The sequence below is a fragment of the Sorex araneus genome, chromosome 2 (assembly GCF_027595985.1).
Source record: "Sorex araneus isolate mSorAra2 chromosome 2, mSorAra2.pri, whole genome shotgun sequence".
NCBI lineage: Eukaryota > Metazoa > Chordata > Mammalia > Eulipotyphla > Soricidae > Sorex > Sorex araneus.
The window spans coordinates 216282509-216305950 of record NC_073303.1 but is presented as its reverse complement, the minus strand read 5'-3'; the positions used below and the strand labels follow the sequence as shown (position 1 = coordinate 216305950).

General features: G+C 43.5%; 1 protein-coding gene across 1 annotated transcript in view; it reads right to left on the bottom strand.

The window, feature by feature from the left end:
* Positions 1-23442, bottom strand: part of LRIG3 (leucine rich repeats and immunoglobulin like domains 3) — a 47888-nt gene that overhangs the window by 2983 nt on the left and 21463 nt on the right. The window contains exons 4-16 of the mRNA XM_004601958.2: positions 17696-17827; positions 16384-16527; positions 15223-15366; positions 14790-14933; positions 14190-14333; positions 13152-13232; positions 12054-12125; positions 9521-9592; positions 8745-8908; positions 5659-5979; positions 4067-4348; positions 2476-2928; positions 882-1040 (exon numbers count right to left, since the gene is read on the bottom strand). Coding sequence (XP_004602015.2) covers positions 882-1040; positions 2476-2928; positions 4067-4348; positions 5659-5979; positions 8745-8908; positions 9521-9592; positions 12054-12125; positions 13152-13232; positions 14190-14333; positions 14790-14933; positions 15223-15366; positions 16384-16527; positions 17696-17827 — 2312 coding nt within the window. The remainder of the gene's footprint in view (positions 1-881; positions 1041-2475; positions 2929-4066; positions 4349-5658; positions 5980-8744; positions 8909-9520; positions 9593-12053; positions 12126-13151; positions 13233-14189; positions 14334-14789; positions 14934-15222; positions 15367-16383; positions 16528-17695; positions 17828-23442) is intronic.

The following is a 23442-nucleotide window of genomic DNA, read 5'->3' as shown; positions in this document are numbered from 1 at the left end:
ACTCATACGTCGGAATCTGGGGGGTGCAGAGACAAGTGGTGGACACAGCCACGGAGAGGAGCAGCCTTGCAGAGCTGGACTCAGTAATGCTGGGGGCTTCTCAGCTGTCCTCTGAGCTCATGAATCCCAGCCTTAGCATCCCGCTTACTCAGGTATCACGATGCCTCAGTTCTGCTTTAGGCTTCTGTAAATGTCTTCTCAGTGAGTCCTGCTAAATTTTAGCACATTTGGGCCTCTGCGTTCTTGCAACCAGGTCGGATGAACAAGACTGCTCCCCTCTTATGCTAAGATAGTCTTTTCTACGTCACTGCAATGCCGAAAGTTCTGTACCTATTTGTTTCATTTCTGGTCTCAACAAGAAAGTAAGTATTCTTCGCGCTCCAGAACAGAGTCAGTCACAAAGCAGACAGTCAAAAAATGCTTGTGGGAAGATAATATATTTGAGAGCAACATCAACAGCTCCCTTTTCTTGAGTCTGTATCCTGTGCCAAGCACCATGAAGCTTTTCATTGTCACCTTGTTTAGTTTTCACAACCAGCTAATAGAAAAATGGTCTATTATCTTAAGGATACAAAATGGTCTTGAACTCATGCTCCCGGAGTATGTGGTCTCATTTGGGTGGTGTGTCAAAGAACATTTACAGAGTTACAGTGCCTGTAAAAATTACACTTTCCTTTAACCTCTCTCTCTTTGTTTCATAGATTTTTTTCTAGTATTTAGGAGGGCATGGAATCATTTAATTTCATAGTTTTGTAAGTGATCTTGGGGTCAGGTTCTAAACATGTTCAGAGTATCACATTCGAAGGAAAATAAATACATCCGAGCTTTCCATATGAATAAGAGCTGAAAAGAACTAAGTCTATACCATTGTGAATACTTACCATTACTGTCATGTTGTGGTAAGAAGAATCCACCTCCTGAGGAAGTGACAAACTGATGGTGGCTTCCACTCTCTGAGGACACATACCCATCCTGTCTGTCAGCTAACGTCCCCTGAGATGACAAATAGCTCGGGATATCTGCTGGCAAGTTGGTCTCATCTGTAAGCAAATAGCAGCGTTTTATTAAGCAAGAGTGATTTGTCACTGCCCCACGGGCTGCCCTGAGGAACTCTGCACGCTCGTTCCCGAACAAACCAAACAGAGCTACTGCACAGAGGCATCCTGACGGTGCAGGTGAGGCAGTCAGGGTGCTGCTGCTCTGGGAAATGTCATTTTCTTATTTTCTGCTTTAGTGCCTCTTGGATGCCTCTCTCCAAACATCAAAACCCTCAATTCAAACCTTAAGAATTTTCATGGGGCAGGATCTAAGCACTTCGCATTTCTGCCACATTCCTGGCTAAATTGTCTTCAGAAATAGGTGTGTGTACCTGTTCATCAGGAGGTGGCCCCGCTCCCATTGGTAACTAGGAGTCTCCTAAGAGGCCAGAGTGGCTGTGAGCTTGCAGGTGTGTACACGTATGTTCACACAGTCAACAAAATACAAAACTACTGCAGAGAATGAATCTCATCCCCAAAGAGCCAAAGAGTTGTTCTTAAACATATCCAAAGCCATCACTGTGGTTTTACTCTGATTCAAACAATCTGACAATTGATAGGCTATTCTGAAGCAACATGAAAGAAAAAAAAAAAGCCAGGGGGTGGAGCAACAGGGCAGAGTGTGGGGCATTCGCCTTGCACGCAGCCGAGCTGGGTTCGAGCCTCACCATCCCATAGAGTCAGTCTCCCAAGCAGCGCCTGGGGTGATTCCTGAGGGCAGAGCCAGGAGTAATCACTGAGAACAGCTGGGTGTGGCCCCAAAACAAACAACTCCCCCAAGAAGACCAACCCAAACTTCATCTTTAAACAGCTCTTTTATGGGGTGGGGTGTTATTTTTCACTGGTCTTATTTCTGCAACTTGAAGCAAATGAGTCACCCTGCTGACATGGCCTCAGACTACCAGTCACACATGCGAGGAGAAAAGTTACCCTGGGGACACACACACACACACACACACACACACACACACACCACACACAGTGGCCTATGCCATCCCTCTATTTGCATACCTGGGAACCCCCCCCCCCACACACACACAGACTTTGCCAGCCTTCTATTTGCACACCTGGGGACCACACACACACGCATACACACACATAGCCTTTACCAGCCCTCTATTTGCACACCTGGGAACCCCCTGCCCTCCCCTCACACACAGTCTTTGCCAGCCCTCTATTTGCACACCTGGGAAACACACACACATACACACACACATACAACACAGCCTTCGCCAGCCTTCTATTTGCACACCTGGAAACCACACACACACACACACACACACAACAGCCTTCACCAGCCTTCTATTTGCACACCTAGGAACCACACACACACACACAACAGCCTTCACCAGCCTTCTATTTGCACACCTAGGAACCACACACACACACACACACACACACACACACACACACCTATGCCAACCCTCTATCTGCCCACCTGTGTTGGTGATGCTGCAGTCCTCGTTCCTCCGCCTCGTGTGGTAGATGATGACCACCCACACGAGCGACGTGCCCACCACACAGCACACCACCGCGATGATCACGACGCCCACGGTGGCCCAGCCGTCGTCACTGAACGAGGAGGCCGTCATCTGCGGGGAGTCGCAGGTGGGCGTGGGGATCACACTGAGGCGCACGTTGCCTCTCTCGGTGCCCAGAGTATTGGACATTTCGCACGTGTATTTGCCGGCATCGCTGACGTCCGCGTCCACAATGATCAGCAGCTGGTTGCCGGCTGCAAAAAAGTGCCTCTCCGTTACCGCCAACGGGCTGTCATCCTTGGTCCAGTTCAGCCGTGGCGGAGGGCTGCCGCCGGCGATGCACTGCAGGACGGCGGTTTCTCCCTTGGTGACCGTCCGGTCTAACAGGGGCCGCAGGAATGACGGTGTTTCTGAAGGGACGAGAAGTCAGGTTTGGCACATCGTGAGATGGGGCACGTGAGGTTATCCAAACCCAAAGCCCAAGCTTTATTCTCCCACACCTTCACACGCTTCTCTTAAGAGTCTGGACACGTGTGCGCCTGTTGGGATTTTATTTTGTGATCTGGCTCACACACAAGTTAAGGATTGTATTTCCAGCTTTTTGTTTTAATTCGACCTCCCTCAGTCTTGACAAGGCCGAGGAATGATGGAAGAGGAATGCCCCCCAGCAAAGCAAGATATTTAAACTATTTTCTGGAAAAAATTAAAAAGAGATGGCACAAAAAATAACTTTAAGCCTAAGAGTGTGGTGATGGATAAGAAAAAATCAAATCAACATGATTCAATGCTTAGAAGGAAACCTTATAGTTTTTAACATGCAGACCTATAGGCTGAAAGTCACTTTTATTATGTGGAGTGCCCAAGGCACATGTGATGAACACACATGTGTCTCTCAAAATACTTGATAAAACATGATCTCTAGTAGGCTGAAGGGACGGTTCAGTGGTCAGGTCAGGAACACATGCTCTGCAGAAGCCCAGACCTGAAACCGAACCCCTGAGATGCGTACACATGCAGAGGCACACATGCAAACACGCATATGCACACGGCTGGCATGATATGCTTTGTAAGAAGATGGTGATCCTGCAGAGAGTGGAAGCATTAAAGCTGGTGCTTGTGAATGGTGAAGGCATCACAACCTTCTCTTCCTCTAGAGGGCACAGAATCATCTCAGCAGACCCTAACTCTGAAAACGCAATGTGTCCCCGAGTTCAAAGCTCAAAGAGGTCACCTGAGCATTTCAGGCGAGGGCTCTGCCCTCTGAATCAGCTCTTACCTGAACCACTTACTTCTAGCACTCGGGGTCTTTGGGAAAACTACGGTTTTTTTGGTTGTTTTTTTTTTTTTTTAGCTTTTTGGGTCACTCCTGGCTCTGCACTCAGGAATTACCCCTGGTGGTGCTCAGGGGACCCTATGGGATGCTGGGAATCGAACCTGGGTTGGCTGTGTGCATGGCAAATGCCCTCCCTTGCTGTGTTATCGCTCCAGCCCCCACACCACTATGCTTAAGGCTCATCTGGGTCACATGATCTGGAAATGCCGACCCACCTAGAACAGTCAGCGTTGCATTTGCAGAAATGCTGCCGGCACTGTTCTGGGCCGTGCAGCTATACACGCCGATATCCTCGATCTTCACGTCCACAATAAAGAACACGTCGTCCTCTGGCATGACATGCATGCGTCTCTCCCTGGCGGCAGGGAAGTCTGTGCCCCCGTCCTTCTGCCAGGCTATCTGTGGGGCTGGGTGGCCCAGGGCAGCGCACTCCAACCGAGCCATGGCCCCAGCACGAATGGTGAGATCCATCGGTGTCTTGGTGAATGAAGGAAGCACTGAAAGTGGGAAAACGAACAAACAAACAGACAAAAAACAACCATGCGTAAGTGCTATGAAATTTTGGAGAGTCACTTTCATTCTTTTGGTTCATTTTTACAGGGCTACCAATCTCTGACATAAGCAAAGGCAGGAATTATTTTTACCTACGAAATAAAGAAACTCAAGTTCAAATAGAAAGATTAAAAGACTTCCTCAAGGTTACACAGGTACCCCCCCACCCCGCAAAAAAAAAAAAAGGAATCAGGATGAAACACATGCAACCTGATTCTCAGACGAATGGTCTTGTGCTATTTTCAGCTTACTCTTTAGTTTTCTCAGTAATTACCGGATATTGGGCAAATCAATAAACCTCATTGTAGCCTGACCACTCACTTCATCTATGTTTTTTGTTAAAAGTCTCTCCTAGTTATAACAGACTATGATGTGAAACAGATCTTTGTCTTATACTTTTAAACTCAACACAATTCTGTCAGGCCTTGGCAGTCATTTGTTAAATGAATGCATCAATTGGTTACAGCCAAATCTCTTCCCATGGGAGAAAGAAATGATTAAGCAGACAAGTGGCAAGAACCTGACCATACAGCCATAAACCTGCAAATATTGATAAACTTCCATTAATAGCAGTTAAAATTCATTGCATATGCTGAGCACTTCTGTATTCCAGAAATTTGTAAGTTTTTTTTTCACAAAATATTTTATTTTGTGATTACCCTACCCCTAAAAGGTAGATACTGGAAACAGAAGCTTAAGTAACTTGAGGAGAGTCACAGAGCTATAAGCTAGAGTGGTCAGATTCAAACCCAGATCTGAGATAAAGGCAATGTTTTTTTTGTTCTTTTTGGGTCACACCTGGCGATGCACAGGGGTTATTCCTGGTTCATGCACTCAGGAATTACTCCTAGTGGTGCTTACAGTACCATATGGGATGCTGGGAATCGAACCTGGGTTGGCCAAGTGCAAGGCAAACGCCCTACCCGCTGTGCTATTGCTACAGCCCCCAGGGCTGTGTGCTTTCACGCAGTATGCGGTGTAACTTCTCCTATCAGATGAGTACACTGTGACTCCTAAAAGCAAAACTACCTGCTTCAGTCTGTACTACCCACCGAGCTAAACACAGCATCTTCGACCCAACTGCCTGCCCAGCGGGTGCAGAGAAGAATCCTGATGGTGTGGACTGAGAAATAGGGAAAGGAAGGCTTAGATAAGGAATGAGGAGCGCAGAAGATAGAGTTAAAAAGATAAAACCTTGCCCTGTCTGTATATATCTGTGGCTTTTAAATGCGAAAGGAAAAGTCAGATCACATACTATTTACTGTGAGCTTGGCTTTGACAGAGTAGGATGAACCAAAGTGATTGGAGATGACACATTGGTATTTCCCTTCACTGGTAAATTCCACGTTGCGCAGCCGAAGGATGGTGGTATACTCCATCACCTCGCCACCTTGGGCCCGGAGGTGGGCATAATTTTCCATCTCGGCATCGTGCAGGAGCTCATTGTCTTTCTTCCAAGCAAAAGTCATGGGGGAATCACTGCTGCTGGCAGCCGAGCAGATAAAGCTCAAATTGGAGCCTTTGATCGCCGACTGTGTTTCTGGCTGCACCGTGATCTGAGGTTTAGGAAAATCATCTGTTCAAAATAAGAGAGGAGGAAACAAAACCATTGTGAAGCTGGAGAGGCCAAATGCTACCCAGACTTGAACACCATGAAACTCAAAACAAACAGTGGCTTCGGTTTCACCCTCTGTGTGTGTTACAGAGATGGACCGGCGGTCCCGGTGTTGAAATGAAACCCTGCAAGAAGGTTTATAAGGTCATTCGCTCCTTTCAAACAGAGGCTGAGACCCATTGATCAATTATTATTGAGAGAAGATAATTTATTTGGAACTGCAGTTTCTTATACCACATTCCCGGTACTCTTTTGCAATAAGAAAGAAAAATAAAAGACGTCTGGAGGCCAGAGAGATAGGACAGGGGTTCAGTGCTTTCCTTGCATGTGAATGACCCCGGTTCAAATCCCCATATGGTCTCCTGAGCACCACAGAAGTGGCCCTGAGCATCGTTGAAACAAACAAAAACTTAAAAATCAATAAATTAAATTTAAAAAAAGCAGCAAGAAACAAGAAATTTCCGGGCCTATGATTCTTGAAGCGCCTTTATCAGGAGCTGCAATTTCCCCCGTTCTCTACCATGGAGGAGGGGCAAAATTAAGAAATGAACCCCCCCCCCCCAAAATGATATCACTACAGACAGTAATACCCCATCGACTGAAAAGTAGAAACCGTTTAAAGGGAAGATTTTAATCAGCGCAAGAGGGTGAGGGGAAACCCTGTAGTGAAAGAAAAAGTCATTCTCCAAAACTCACTGTAGGACACTGGCTTCAGCCTGGCTTTGAGCGGACGATCACTCAGGCCGCCCTGCTACACTGTCGGAGCTACGTTATAATTAGAGCTGAGAAACGCTTTCACTCCAAGAGCTATTTTTAGTTCTCTCTCACTTTTTGGGAAGTTACCTTTTTGAATTTCAGTTTCTCACAGATGGCGTAAACGTGGGGGGGGGGGGGGTGGAGGGGGAATGTGTGCATTATGAGTGGGGTGTGAGGGATGCTCTGATAATTCCCTGCGGCCAGTTTCCAAGGCATCCCTGCAGGTCGGAATCAACAGCTGCTACTTCTGTGTGATTCTTCTAAGAGTCTTACCTGGTGAACAATGTGGAGATTCACCCAGAAGAAAGCGAAAATTTATGGCTATTGTACACCCACCTTTAAGTAGTGGAGAGCTCCTATCTATCACTGTCACTGTCATGGCGTTGCTCATCGATTTGCTAGAGTGGGCACCAGTAACGTCTCCATTGTGAGACTTGTTGTTACTGTTTTTTGGATATGGAATATGCCACAGGGAGCTTGCCAGGCTCTGCCATGCGGGAGGCATACAAGAGGTAGCTTATCGGGCTCTCTGAGAGGGATGGAGGAATCGAACCCGGGTCGGCCACATGCAAGGCAAACAAACGCCCTGCTGCTGTGCCATTGTACCAGTGCATATCTACATTTTGAAATGCTTTGTGCTGAAGCACTAGTTTCTCATATCTAGGGACTAGAGAACTAAGGCTTTGGGGCCATGGGAACAGAATAGCTCAAGACTTTAAAAACAAATGCCAAAAACTTCATTTGGATCCAAAAATGACACAAGAAGTTTTATTTCTAGAAATAGTTGGCATTGTTTAATGCTAGAGTCTTAAAAATATCCATTTCTTGTACTTAACTAAACATTCAGAGGCAAAGCAGATTTAAATAAAAATTTAAAGGCCAATGTGAAATAAGGTTAGAAAATAGCTTAACAAATGATGACAATTTTTTGACTAGTTTATACACATATTTATTTTAAAAAAAAGGCTACCAACTAATATAATAGTATGGAACAATATAAGACAACAGAGAGAAAAAGTATACCAAGGAAAACTTGAGTGTACAATTCGAACTGTTGACTAGCTTTGCACAGTATGGATATGCCAATTTCTGAGACCCAGATTTTTGGATTCTGTAACAATCACTATATCACTGTATCACTGTCATCCCATTGCTCATTGATTTTCTTGAGCAGGCTCCAGTAACATCTCCATTGTGAGACTTGTTACTGTTTTGGCATAGAGAATATGCCATGAGTAGCTTGCCAGGCTCTGCTGTGCGGGCGGGATACTCTCGGTAGCTTGCCAAGCTCTCCGAAAGGGATGGAGGAATTGAACCCGGGTCAGCTGCGTGCAAGGCAAATGCCCTACCTGCTGTGCTATTGCCCCAGCCCCCTGTAACTATCGACCTTAACAAGAGACCTGTAACAATCGACCTTAATTTTATCTTTAATAAATTGAAATCTTCTAGTACTTATAATGCTTTCTCCAGCGACAGTTGAAGACTTTTTGCAGCCTGTCATCACTAATCACCGCTTGAGATCACTAGTTTTATCTTCCTACTACATGTGGGTAACATTTGCACAGCGTTTACTTGGTTGCCTCCGCGAGCTCCCACTGTGAGTCTCTGGAGCAGTGTGGGCGGGAGGCGGAGAGGGGAGCTGCCTCTGCTCAGAGACCCATGTCAGGGACAGGTCAGGCAGCAGGGCTCTAACTACCCCCAAACTGTCCCAAGCTCAAATGTTCTTCTCATTCCTCCAAACCAAGGCAAGCCATCCTGATACCAAAACAGGAAGACCTTTAAGGAAACTCTTCCTTGTCTGTAAAATTAAACAGTAAACTGTAGATCCATTTTTATCTACTGTGGCAAAAAAAAATAAACAAAATCTTTATTAAAAGAATAATAAATGTATTCAAAATCATTGTTGGGACAAATGGGGGCCCCCCAAAAAAAATGAATAAAAGGAAAGGAAGGGTAATAGTTATACTCACCACACACAAAGCCATCTGGGCTAACAGCAAAAATACTTCTTCCTTTTAGCAGCTGAGGATGGGCACAACTGGCATTTACAAAACTTTGAAAGTTGTTTTCTGCCACCCACTGTGGGAGCCATTTTAGTTGGCAATCACACAAAAGGCTTGATGTATTTAAATGCCTGAGGAGAGCAATTACATTCAATTTGTTCTGTATGAAATGCAGATTTCTGCAAGTAAACTAAACTCCAGTAAATATTAACAAAGCACTAAATGCGGAAACCAAATACGCACATCCCATGTAACAGACATTCTATAATTCCTCCAAAATGTAGCATAGCATGATTTTTGGTTTCTGCCTTGACAGGCTTATGGAGATAGGCTGACGTATCAAAAATACTGTACTACCAAAATCTACGATTAGACACTGTACAGTTTCGAGGTCCCATCAATTTAAGTTGAGAATTTCTAATGAAAGAAAAACATCTCTTTTCACCAAGAAACATCTCTTTTCACCAACTCCACACTTAGGGCCCAGGTCTGAGGTTCTTCCATCTCACTGCAGGTATGAAACTGTATAGTCAATTTGGAAGAACCTGTAAGTTAAGGTTGGCCCACATTTCTATTCAAGGTACATACATAATCAACTCCTTTTACTTTCTGGTATAAAAGTAAGAAACATGAAGAATATATGAGGTGCTACGTATAGACACAGAATGTGGGAAGACAATTCCCACCACAGTTTATCCCTCTCTGCATTAAGCGAAACTCCTCAAAGAAAAAGAAAAGCTTACAGTTGCTGCAGTTTCTTCATTTGTGAAAAGGCGTTGCCTTGTAAGGACATGATCGCGTTGTCACTCAGGTCTCTGAAATCAACCACATTGAGTACATCAGTGGGGACTATTTTCCCTGGTCATCCCCAGGCAAAGATCAGGCCCACCTTAGCTACCAAACACTAGGTGAGGTGCTCAAGCGCTCAACTCACACATGGCTCAGTTCTGACCTTGTAAAAGGATCCCAGTTTACACAAAGATGAAACTTACAGATTCTGGGGCCCTTCAGCTGATTCCAAGAAAGACTAAAATTACCTTGGCACACTTTCCTATTCAAGTTAAGTAACAATGGCAAAACCTCAGGCATCTGGAACCCCACACAAGGGCACCCCGTCATTTAGCTAATGGCTAATGGTGAAATTCATGTTTCATTTCTAATGTATGAAACCTCAGACTCATGAGCTGTCCTCAAACCAAATAATTAAAAAAGTATCTCAGAGCTTTCCACTTCCGTAGCTCTCCATTGGATCTTTCTAATTGGTGTACTCTTAATAAACTTTCTCTTCTCTTGCCTAAACATCTGAACTTCTAGCTAAAGGGGACATTCTTTCACCAACCCCATATTCATGCCCCTTAGGGTCCTGGTTCGAGGGTCTCCCATCTCATTCTAGGTATGAAATTGTCAGAAGAGTCACTTTGGAAGAACCTGGAAGAACCTATCTTTGTAGAACCAGGATAAACTATAAGAAGCAGATTCTGTAATGGGGAGAAAGACTCACTTTGCATTACATCACATAGATTACTGCTCTTCTGCATTTCTATATCTCTTTAAGCAAACAGGTAACCACTAGTAAATACACAAATCAAACTATGCTCTTAGAATACAATCTTGTATTTTAAAAAAAAACTTTTTACAAAGGGCACCATATTAACTGACTTGCGTTTCATAGCATTTATGTCTCACAGCAGCCAAAAAGATGGCAGTACTACCTTTCTCAGCATGAAAGGGCGTATAAAATTTGATTCTAATTATTTTCTACTTTAAATTCATATTTCTAAGCACTAGCCAACTCTGATATGCACAACCTGCTACTGTAAAGACAGTGAAATATTCAGACAAGAAGTTCTTGCTGGAACAAAAGAGGGAGAGGAAAAAAAAAAAAACAACAACCACATACGTTAGGCAGAGCACTCTGCCTAAAATGAAAGAACATTCAGGGTTGATTTCATTTTGAAGGAGTCTGAATTGAAGAACACTCCCCATGACTGTCACTCTGTTTTCTTTAGCATACACGATAAAGGATTTGGAATGAGACAAGTGACAACAGAAGACAGTGAAGGAACGGAACACGGGCAGAGACAGATACTGGGAAAGTCAAGGTTTAAAATGCCCAAGCAGAGGTTAATACTCTACGGAGCTACTAATTCCACTTTCCCAGAACTGGACGGGATCGGATGACAAACTCTTTTGGCAAGTTTCCCCTTGAAAATAATTTGTTTTAGTAAGTCTCGCAATACTGGTCCACCCTTCCAAATTCTGTTTTGCAGAATCATACCGCCGCAACCTGAACTGCTGCACTCTCGGTATGGCAAGCAGGGCCATAGGTCCTAGGGAAGGTGGTTCACAGGTCACAACTAACTGGCTCTCGATAGATGGCACAAATGAAGGTACAAACCAAATATACATCTTAAAACTACCCTCTTTTGAACAAGCTAACAGTAAACCATGTGGCTACCAGCATTCCTTACAGAGGGGACCTATTTTATACTAGTTTTTACTTTTGCTGTGTAATTGTAACCCATCTGCCCCTGGTTAGAAGCAGTTGGCTTGGGTCAGTGTTCACAAGGCTTGGCAGATGTAGACTAGCTCACTCTTCTAATGGCTGAGGAATCTGAGCCCTGAAAGGCAGGCGTGTATGCCTGGGGTTTCTGAGGAGGGAGGAGACCAAGACTATGAAGACAAGAGCACGTGACGCAGACACTGAGAGAGCCCAGGAACCTTAGTTTGAGTCCTGTTTCTATTAGGTGTTAACTATTACTTGCTAACAAGTAGTTAACTGATGGGCTGACCAAAAGAGGGAAAAAAATGAATAAAATAAGAAGAGGGTGCAGATTTTATAATTAAGCAATGGCTATCTGAACCAGAGTTTTCAAAACAGTGATACTAATGTTGCTTGAGGGACTGTGGAAATACTACGCTTAAAATCCCCTTTACCGTCTCAGTAGAATCAATAAACAGTCACGGCCTTTCTTAACTTAAAATAATGACCGTCACTGGACAGTTTCCTTCTAAGGAGTAAAGTATATTCTTTCTATGTGCATACTTGAGAAAACACAAACCCCAGCATGATATGCAGCCATGTCCTCAAGTACAAAGACAATATGTAGTTATAGATGGACACAGAGACTCGTAGGTAGGTAGGGGCAGAGAACAGGTGTACTCAATTTTGTGGTACTGAGAAGATAGCAACAAAGACAACGTATTGGACCTCTGATGCCACATAAGAAGATAATCATGAGGGTAATAACTAAATTTGAGGTACGAGGTACTTACAGATGTTCTAATGCGTCCAAACCCGTGAAAGCTTTTTTGGTAATAGATCGAATGCGGTTTCCCTGTAGTATTCTGTGGGAGGGAGAAATCCATCAAGACAGTCACCAGAAGACACGTGCGATGGAATTATCATAAAAAGAAATGCTTTTTAAATATTTAAGTAATTCTATTCTCTGAGAAGTACTAGGATAGAGTAACTATTTTCTTCACTGTCACATACAAAATATGTATTTACATTCTCTATTATGTATTCATATGTGTCTCTAGTAATGGAATTTGGCATAGTTATAAGGCATTAGACAGAGATCCCAGAGAAAACAACAAAGAAAACGACCCTGTTATTCAATAAGCTACTCTGAAGGTAAAAAAAATGAAGCAGTAGTTTTTGGTTCCATTTAGGAAAAACAAAAAGCATTACTCTACGTATACTGTCTCAAAACTCTATTAAATAATATAGTTAAGAGTGGAAACTTGTTCCTTCTCTCTCTCCCCAAAGATCCCTTCACCATGCACAAAAATGTAGGGCTGACTCTAACTCAATTTGAAAACCACATACTTCGAACACAGATTTTGGCCACCTGTGAAAGCCCACTGATGACCAGACAGAGACATATTTTTATCCTGTATTGCTTGTAGTCTTATCAGTATATATTAAGTTCCCTGATTAAAAAAAGTTCTTGAGGGGTAGAGTGCAACACCAAAACTTTCTAAATAATAAATTCAGTAATCACTACCACAAATAAGTTACACTAATGGAAGTGTTGCATAAAACCACCATATTTAAGGAAAAAAAAGCAAATTAATACACATCTTGTAGAATAGCACTAATTCAAGGAAATGGCAAAGGAGCAACCAGCCAGATTAACCATCTATTTCTAAACCCTTTAAGCTGCCCAGGTGAGGAACTGACTTCAATTAAATTCTTAGGAACCAGGGTGATAATTCAAAGGACTGAAACACTTGCTTTGCATTCTGCAGTCCAAAGTTCTGAGGTCTCTGAATAACCTTTAGAAGCGAGCCAAAAGAGTACCTTGGCACTGCCAGATGCATCCCCCAAACCAAAACCAAAGCATAAAATTTGAGGCAAACCATACTCACAGCCGCCTCAGTTTGTCAAGCCCAGAGAAAGCACCATTCATGTCTTCAATGGTCCAGGAGATTTCATTGTTCTTCAGATCCCTAATTGAAAATGGGGTGCATTTCCGTTCAAATGTAATGTTGCATTTCATTTCAAATACAAGTGCTTTTTTTTTTTGAGAGATACCCTTCAGAAATCACACCCAGGTGGCTTGTAATTTGGAACAAGTACCTCACACCGTGTCTCTGCCCCTTTCAAAATAATCGAATCATCGAAAACTCGTCCTTGCCAGCATCATACCCTTGCCTCTCCCTTCAACAACTTTTAAAGTTTTCACTCAAAATCAGAACAGCTGCGTTTGGTTCTATTAATGCTTCTGTCAACATGACTAAACTCAGAAAGACTTGAATAGTCTGAAAAATACATTAAACTTGAAAACCGCTGTTCCAACTGGCCGACAGGAGCTGCCAAAGCATACAGAATGTCTTTCAATTATGTAATGCTTCAAGTTGTGAACGGAGCAAAAGTTTCTGACAGTGCAAAAAAATTCCAAAGTCCATTACACAACATTAAAATTAATATTTGAGAGCTTTTTTCCCCCTTTTTTTTACCAAACTCAATTAATCCAATTCTCTCCTTTTATTCCCCGACCTAGGACAGAAATAAAGCCTATATATAAGCAGTGTGATAAACAGACACCTTCCTTTGCTTATCCTTTGTGTATCTTTTCTGCAGAGTAATTTTTAATCTGCATTTTATAAAGAAAAATTAGTGGATTTAAAATTGTTTCCCTCTTGAGCAGTTACCAACTTCCTGGATCCTGAGAAGGCTAACGATAATCACCAAAAACAATCTGATCACTGTCCTTCTTAATCCCTTGAAGAAACACATATGGATGGAATGGGCCTATTTTAATCAAACTGATCTGGGAAAGATTAAGACACTACTTCTAAGGCGGTCCACATTTCCTTCACAACAAAGGAAATCTGCTTGGGGAAAAGTGGGCACATTTAGGAACCAATTAGGTTCATGAACAGAGAGCAAAATATGTAACTTACAAAGTCTTTAAACTGGAAAGGCCCCGGAAGGCACAATCAGCGATGTAGCTGACTTTGTTGTTTCCGATGTGCAGTGTATTTAGTAAGCTTAGGCCCAGGAAGCTTGAGTCATCTAACCTGGATAAGTGATTGAAAGTCAGGTCCCTGTAAAGAAACAAAAACACAACAAGAAAACAAATAACAGCTTTATTTTTCAAGTCAACATAATTTGTTTCCTGAAAACCGGTTATCGAGGTAACCACACCACCACTCATTTTAAAAATCAGCCTTCAAAACGCCCAGGTGAACATTTGTTCTGATCCCAGTAATTACCAAAAATAAAAAAAACAACACAAGAACAACAAGACCCAACCATGAGCATCTTCTTTACTTGAAAATTACCATCATCCCTTTAGTCTATGTGCCGCAGAATAGAATTGGAAGAAAGAGCTGGCCTCAACTTATCGCAACCAAAATATGTCTAGGTTGCATGGGAAATGAAAGGAAAAAAAAAATCTGTCACCTTGGAAACTTTGTTATGAAAATTTCACAGATCAGTGGTAAGAAGTTCATGCTCTGGCATGATCCCTGCTCCAAACCTGAGAATAAAAGGCGACTCACAGCTCACTGAGTTTCTGGCAGAACTCCCAGGCATCGGGGCTGATCCTGTTGATGGCATTTTGGCTGAGATGGAGTTCCTGCAGCATCAGCAAGCCGTAAAGCCAGCCTTTGGTAATCTCTGTTAGGTTGTTATGGTCCAGCTGCCTACATTGACAATAAGAATCAAAAGCAGGATCAGGAGTTTATTATCTCCTCTCTTCAAAGGGAACACATGATTACAACCTATCCCATCTTCCTATTGTTGGTAGATGGTTAACTTCTTTCATAGAAAGGTATCTGCAGTAATACCACAGGCTTATTACTTCTCAGTGTCCAGAACACCACTAAACAGTGAAGTTTTATGATTGTGATTTATACAATTCTAATGGGAATTCAAATAAAAACCAATGTATGATTTGATCTACCAGAGTAGAGTACTGATAACCACACTTACAAGATTTCCATGTTGCTCAGCCCCCAAAATGCCCCGTCCATAAGTTTCGTTACTCCATTTCTCTGCATTTTCAGAGACTTCAGAGCTCCAAGGCCTTGGAATGTGAGTCCATCCACATTTTTAATCTTGTTCCGATTCAACTCACTGCATTGGAAAGTAGAGTTAAAAATTAGCTTATATAAAATTCTGGAGGCGCTTATAAAATGTAATATGAATACATGTTGTTAAACCAATAGTGTTAAAGCGTATCAACTGTTTTAGAAGTTTCTGAAACTCTATAGTGAGAATTTTGATTAGCTGTGTCTCCTTCTGAAATGTGTGATACGATTTTCAAATTATTAAAATTATTGAAAAGAGACAATACCTGGTCCAGCCAGCACAGATGCAAACTAAACACTGATTTTCAAATTGTTCACAAGGAGAAGATTGACTAATGCTAAAACCTGAGGTCTACTTTAAGAGCAGGGTTGTCAAGTTGGTCCTGTTCTGGCCGCTTCTAGAAGTTGGTTCTCTCTTTCACAATTCTTTTTATGTCGAATGTTTTCTCTTTAAGGAAGTGGTTCTCGGCCTTGGTTGCGCACTAGAATCACCCAGGGAGTTTTAAAACTGTCTGAAGCCTGCATCTTGCCCCCAGAGGTCCTAATATAATTGCTCTGGGGTGTGGTCTGGGTATTGGGATTTTTAATAGCTCCCCAAGTGTCTGTAATGCGCAGCCAAGGTTGACAAGCGCGACACCGCAGGAGTCTGTTCACGGCTCCTTCTCCCATTATTAATGAGACAGTAAATAGAGCCACTTAAGCGATCAGAGCCTCCCGGAGTTGTCACTGTTCTTCTCATAAACCACGGCTGCCGAGAGTCCCCACTACTTCTGCAGGGTCACAATCACCCCTTTGTAAGGAGGCTGTTTGATGCTTACGTTCTTCATGCTTCCAGTAACAATCTAACGTGCCTCATCGGGCAGAAGCTGGGACCCGGTGACTTTTAGGGCTCTGGGTGCTTTGGAGATTCAACAGGGCCAGCAGGCGGGCAGGCCCGCAGAGGGAGGGGGAAGGGACCCCGTCTCCTGTTTCTGCACTTCTGCTCCATTGTGGATTTTAGAGGACAGACGCCAAAGGCCGAGCGGGGATGCTGGAACAGTGTTTAAGAAGGGGCTTTACTTACAGGTGCTGCAGCTGGGGCAGTTTGAACATTTTGGGTGGGAGAGTTGATATCCGGTTCCTGTTCAGCTTCAACACCACTAGGGTGTTGGCCAAACTGTCAAAATACCCAGGGTCTATCCATGTGACTCGGTTGCTGTTGATATACCTGTGGAAAGTTTGAAGATATATAGATATAGATATAGATATATATTTTTTTTCTTTCTGGTTTCTTTGGAAATTCCAAGTGCACTCAGACTTTGCATGAGGTAAAGAAAACTCCTCCTGGGTGGCTGTTCAAGGGGCTGGGGGCGTACGGTGCACATGGGCGGCCTGGGTCTAATCCCCAGCATCACACAAATCCTCTCAAGCACTGAAAGGAACCCCAAGCACAGAGTTGTAAGCGGTCCTCGAGACCATAAGATGTAACCCCCACCCCACCTTCCCCACCCCTTGCAAAAACAATTTCCAGAGGACCTGGTCTTCAGTGTGAAAATGGGCACTCAGAGAAGACAGGTTAGAGGGAAGTGTGGACCACTTGCTTTGCATGTGTGGGGCTCTGGTATTCATATCCAGCACCGCATACACAAGTGCTCCCTTAGGTGCTTCTGAATCAGTGTTGACAATGAGACAATGATTCAGTCTTATCAATGGGAGGAAGAGAGGTTAAAATATGTGAAGGGGGGCTGGAGTGATAGCACAGCGGGTAGGGCATTTGCCTTGCATGCAGCCGACCCGGGTTTGAATCCCAGCATCCCATAAGGTCCCCTGAGCACTGCCAGGAGTGGTTCCTGAGTGCACAGCCAGGAGTAATCCCTGTGCATCGCCAGGTGCGACCCAAAAAGCAAAAAATAAATAAATAAATAAAATATGTGAAGGTACAAAAGTCCATCAGAGATATTTACTCAGTTTTTTTCATCTATTAAGGAAACACAGCAGTACTTTCATTTTCATATTTAAAAACACAGTTAACCCCATATAGTTTTCCAAGGATATGTCCATTTTTTGGGGGGTGGGGGAGATATACCCGGTGATGTTTCGGGGTTACTCCTGGCTCTGCACTCAGGAATTATTCCTGGCAGTGCTTGGGGACCATATGGGATGTCGGAGACCAAACTCAGATCAGCCACTTGCAACACAAAAATGTGAGAATAAAATGAAGACTGTGATTACCCAGGCTTAACTCAAACACCAGTAAGAAGTCACATTTTTTAAGATCAGCTGTAAAACTTACAGGATGTATTATATCTTAAAGGTTTTTTTTTGGGGGGGGGAGGGTTAGTAATTATAACATTTTCATGACAACTCCAAGTTTTGGTTAAAGAAGCTTGACTTACAGGTATTTGAGATGCAGGGGTGGAAATGAAGTTTTCAGTTCTGAAATATTGTTGTTGCTCAGGTCTAAAGTTTCCAGGGATTGAAACTGCCTCAAATGTTCAGGTAGTATTTCAGCAATCCTGTTTCCTGCTCTAAAAGCAAATCAAAGCAAACACACATAGTATGGTGAGAGGAACGGCAATCTAAAAGGTGAAAAATATTATCTATTCCCAGCTTGTCCTTCAGAAGCATGCAAAACACTTTATGCAGAATATTTCAACTTGAATCATCAAATGACAAAAAATAAAGAAGATAAAATTTCATCCATAATACTATGATCACCTGAACTGCATTTAAGTAGAAAAATTATAACATTAAGATATATGAAAACATTCACTGTCACTGTCACTGTCATCCCGATGCTCATCTATTTGCTCGAATGGGCACCAGTAACGTCTCTCATTGTGAGACTTATTGTTACTGTTTCTGGCATATCCAATATGCCATGGGGAGCTTGCCAGACTCTGCCATGCGGGTGCGATACTCTCGGTAGCTTGCCGGGTTCTCCGAGAGGGACGGAGGAATCGAACATGGGTCGGCCACGTGAAAGGCGAAGGCCCTACTGCTGTGCTATGGCTGCAGCCCATGAAAACATTAATTTATAAATTTATTTTAGAACTACTGAGAGTTGGTTTATAGAACTGAATTTAAGTGGGAGTATGAGGGGGAGTGGGCACGGGGGTGGGCAGGAAGGAAAGGATTCCTTGGGACATTGCTGGAGGGCCGCAAACATTCTGGTGGAGGCTGTGGCATAGGAATGTTGAATAAACAAAACTCTACCATTAGGGGTACCGTAAATCATGCACTTCATGCAAATAGAAGGGAAAAAAAAACAAACACCGATTTCAAATCTGAATCTTCCTTGTCAACACTGTACTCCTAGGGTGCTCTGGATCTGGTAAACTTATTCTCATTACTTGTAACCCACAGAGCTTAGAGTCCCTCGAATGCTCCTGAGTCAGTTAAACCTCATGCATTTTCCTAAAATCCCGTGCTGCGTTCTGACACAGCACTTACCCTGTGGGCCCTCCCTGCCAGACTGTACGTGCCTTCAAAGGAGGGATAGATCTCCACCGCTCTGTCTCAGAATGTACACAGAATATCATGCTATTAAGCGCATATTAGATACTAAGGCCAAAGCAAAGTTACTTTTTTTGTTCTTTCATATACTATGCCATATACTCACAATAACCCTTCTTGGGGCTACATAATTTTGGGAAAAGAGAACTTTTGGCCTAACGAGTCTAAACTCTTCAAGTCACCTCCCAGAATAAGCCTGAATTAGACTCCAAGCAATCCCAGAAGGCTTCATTCACAGAAGAGTGCCTCAGAGATCTTTTGGCCAGTGAGGATCACCCCTGAAAGTTCCCACTATGCCCTGCCCTTGCAAGCATGCTGAACTTCAGACTGCAAATGAACGTGGCACAAGCTGCAGATTAAGGCTCCTAAACATGGAGCCTCTGAAAACAGGGCACAAATCTGTGCTTGTCCCAGGGGCCTGCACAGTTGCACATGGGGCATCCCCCAGAGCAGAAGGTTAACTGCAAAAATGGGTACAAATGTCAGGTGCAGTTCTCACAGGAAGAAAGAATAATAAGAGCAGAAAAATGGATTATAAGTTTCGATTTAAACAACTAACAAACCTCCACATACTAAAATCCCCCAAATGCTACTTGTAATGATAGGATAGGGGTGGAGGTGGACTCATTTATTTTGATCCAAGTCACCCAAGAATCTACCCCATTTGGGGCCGGAGCGATAGCACAGTGGGTAGGGCATTTGCCTTACATGTGGTCAACCCGGGTTCGATCCCCGGCATCCCATATGGTTCCCCAAGGACCACCAGGAGTAATTCCTGAGTGCAAAGCCAGGAGTAACCCCTGAGTATCGCTGGGTGTGACCCAAAAAGAAAAAAAAAGAATCTACCCCATCTAGAAGAGGAAGTGGTTTTGAGCCACTCCCAGTGGTTCCCAAGAGTTACTCCTATGTTCTGTGTTCAAGGGTCTCTCCTGTAAGTGCAAAAAGAGACCATACAGAGTGCCAGGAATTATATCAGAACAGGTCGAATATAAAGTAAGCACCTAATCCGGCACTACCTTTTTGGCCTTGCTGCCCTACTTTTTAAAGTAACAAGCGTAAGCAATGTATATCTTAAGATGCCAGCATTGCAGTTTTGTTTGTGATAACAGTAAAGTTCTTTTAAAAAAAATGTATTAGCAGTTCTATGCACCAGTCACAAGTATCAAGCTCTTCGGATTGTCATAAAATTCTACCGACTTTGTTTAGAGTCAAGTCAGCCATGTCCTCTGATTTTAACCATTTCCCACATTGGTATACACCAATGTCTAAAACTCCTTGATCTAGCTGTGAGGTACAGGGCAATGCAAGTGAGACAATTAGTCAATTTCTAGGTCTGGGAGATGGAGTCAGTCCAACAGAAAAGCCACAGGGTTTTAAGGTCAGGGTGTGTGGGCTAAATAAAATCAGCTTGTAGGGGGCAAAATTTTTTTCTCTTAAATGTATAACTAACTGGAGTGATAGCACAGCAGTAGGGCGTTTGCCTTGCACGCAGCCAACCCAGGTTCGATTCCTCCGCCCGTCTTGGAGAGCCCGGCAAGCTACCAAGAGTATCCCACATGCATGGCAGAGCCTGGCAAACTACCCGTGGCATATTCGATATGCCAAAAACAGTAACAACAAGCCTCACATGGAGACGTTATTGGTGCCTGCCCAAGCAAATCGATGAGCAATGGGATGACATTTCACAGTGATACAGTGAAATGTATAACCCAAATGTTTGCATTACCAGGAGGTCCTCCCACAAACTTTGAAGTAACCCTGAAGTGTCCGGAGTGCCCAAGTGCCCCTTCCCCCTCCCCTTTCCCCTGACCCTCACCGCTGTCTCCCATCAAACTCTGCATCTGTTTGTAGCCAGCAGAGCTACACTCAGATTTATCATCAAGAAAAAGACAACAACAACACTCAGTTATGGATTTCTGCAACCAACAGAGCAAACTTCTTTTTGTTTTGCTTGTGGAAGAGAGAGGGGGACCCCGCAGGTGTTGCAGCCCGCTGGTCAAACAAGGCCCACGAGCTAGGTAACAGGCCATACAATCTTTGGTTTATATATTCGCGTGTTTATAAGGTAATTATGAACAAGGTATTAAAACTGCCAATTACTTGAGTGACGAAGAAAATTTTCCTTGCAGTTAAGTGTGCGCCCGTCAAAGCCAGCAATTTCCTGAGCTGCACGCCTCCTAAATTGCAGTGTGAAAGTGCTCAAGTTATAGATGGAGTGTGCACAGGGCTGCCTTTGTCAGCCCTGCCTCTCAGCACAAAAATCCCTTATAACTACCAGAATAATAGTCCCTGTATCACAAAATTTTAGCTCTGTCCTAATGGAACTGAATTAAATCCAAAAAGCCGTTTCATATTAGCTCTCAGACTAACTGGCAAATAATCACCTGATAGGTACCAGCTTAACAAAAACAAAACAAATTGGCTTTGTATTATGAAAAGAAGGGCACACAACCACAAGAGGACAAAAACTCGGTTTAATCACCTAAAACCCTCAAAGTAAACATTTGATGTCGGAGTAGGTCACAAGTAATGCCTTCTGAGAAGACAGATGTTCAACTCCAACTCTAGCTTTCCTTCAAGTATGAATTAGTGCCCAACTTGATGAACACCTTAAAAATCGCTGCTATTCATTAACATTTTTGGCAGAAAATGCGCAAATGCTTTAATTTTTTAAAAAAGCCAGAGTACCTTCTCTATGATTGAAATTAATGTGGAAATGCCATCTTGCCATTGTTCAAAGAGCATAATATGGCACTGTGAGTATGGAAAGGGATTTTATTCTCATGCAAACCCATCTTAAGTACCATTACGATTTCTGTCATCTGTTGATAGTACAAGGTGTTCCATGATCGAATCACTGCTGAGGTCAAGTAAAATTTGTTTCTGTGGACAAAAACAGGTCTGGGGGGTTGGTCAGACGGAACACAGATGGTTTTCTCAGGCGTCTAAGAGGCCACAGGTAAAACAGCAACTCCCAATATTTTCCACCTTGGCTGCTCAGACCCAACAATAATGGTTTAACTTTGTGGCCAATTTCATCGCTCAGCCAACTTTGCAAAACCACCTTGAAAAGGCAGAGGCGAACCTGGCTTGCTGTTCTGAATGTCTACTGACTTACTGACGAGCAAATGAACTTGGCCCCTGGCTTTCTGGCACTTACGTCCTAGTGGAAAATGGAGATGACAAATGGAGGTGGTCACTAGAATGTAAGCGTGAAGAGTAAGTGAAATTTTCCACAGATACATGTGTGTATGTGTATGTGTGTGTGTGTGTGTGGGTGTGTGTGCAGGGGAAGATGACTGTTGATGAAGGGGTGGGGGCTGTAAACTGTCTGTTAACTGGGGTCAAGGACAAAAATGGAGATTATTTCAAGTGGTCATGTTGGACATACTTTTTAATAAAGGCTGCTCAGGACACAGTATTGTGTGTTTTTAATTATATTTTATTATTATTTTTCTTTTATTTGGGTCATACCCGGCATTGCACAGGGGTTACTCCTGGCTCATGCACTCAGGCATTATTCCTGGAGGTACTCGGGAGACCATATGGGATGCTGGGAATCGAACCCGGGTCAGCCGCATGCAAGGCAAATGCCCTACCCACTGTGCTATCACAGTGTTTAGAGACTGGGTGAGGGTCAGGCAAGATCTGGCAGAAGTGCGTGCTATCCAGGAACCATGCAGTTCTATAGAAGGCACACTCTGTCTGGCCCCACTTGGGGGGCTAAAATACTCCTCTTCCTCTCATTTCCCAGGACAGAGGGTCTCTTTTGTCTGCCCTGACAGGGAAGCTGTTTTTAACGCAGAACCCAGTGTCCACGTGGATCCAGTCCAGCACTGGTAGAATTCCATTCCATCTGTTCCCAAGTATTAGTGCTCCTGATGTGGAAGGCCTTATAATCCTGGAGCACAGATGAGGGTATCATTTTGCTTGGGTGTGAGATTCTGTTAACTATAGTAGCCTGCACTGACCTTTTTTTTGGGGGGGGTGAGGGCATGGGGGAAGTGGAGGGCACCCCTGGTGTTGCTCAGGGCTTATTCCTGGCTCTGCACTCCAGGATCACTCCTAGCAAGCCCAGGGACCATGCAGGGTGCTGGGCATTGAACCCGCCCGGCCATGTGCAAGTCAAGACTCCTGCCCACTGTAGTACCTCTCCAGCCACCCACCCCCTGCCAGTGATATTTTAAGGTGGATGTGATCCCAAGTGGACAACTGTGTTATTGTTTGCTAGATGACGCATATGTGTTTGTTCTGATACTCTGAACACCTGAGCTGAACGCGTCAATCCAGGTGAAATTATTCTCAGTAAAATGTTGTCAGTGCTGTGACCAATTTTTGGACTCGCGAGTATTTGTACAAGCACAAAGAACATCTCAAAAGAACGGCAAGCACTCAGTGGAGAGAAATGATGAGAGTTTATTTTTCAGAGTCTGAAAGCAAAGCCACAGAGTGGAACTCTTCTTTATGAAGAACCAGAATATCAGGTTTTTTTTTTCCCCCACACTGGAATTCCTGAACCAATAAAATAGCTTCTTGATGAACAAGCAATATCTGTCAATAGTTTGAATTGTTTGCTACCTATTGCACAAGGTGCAGTCTAAGGCTTTATAGCCTGACGTGCAAGATG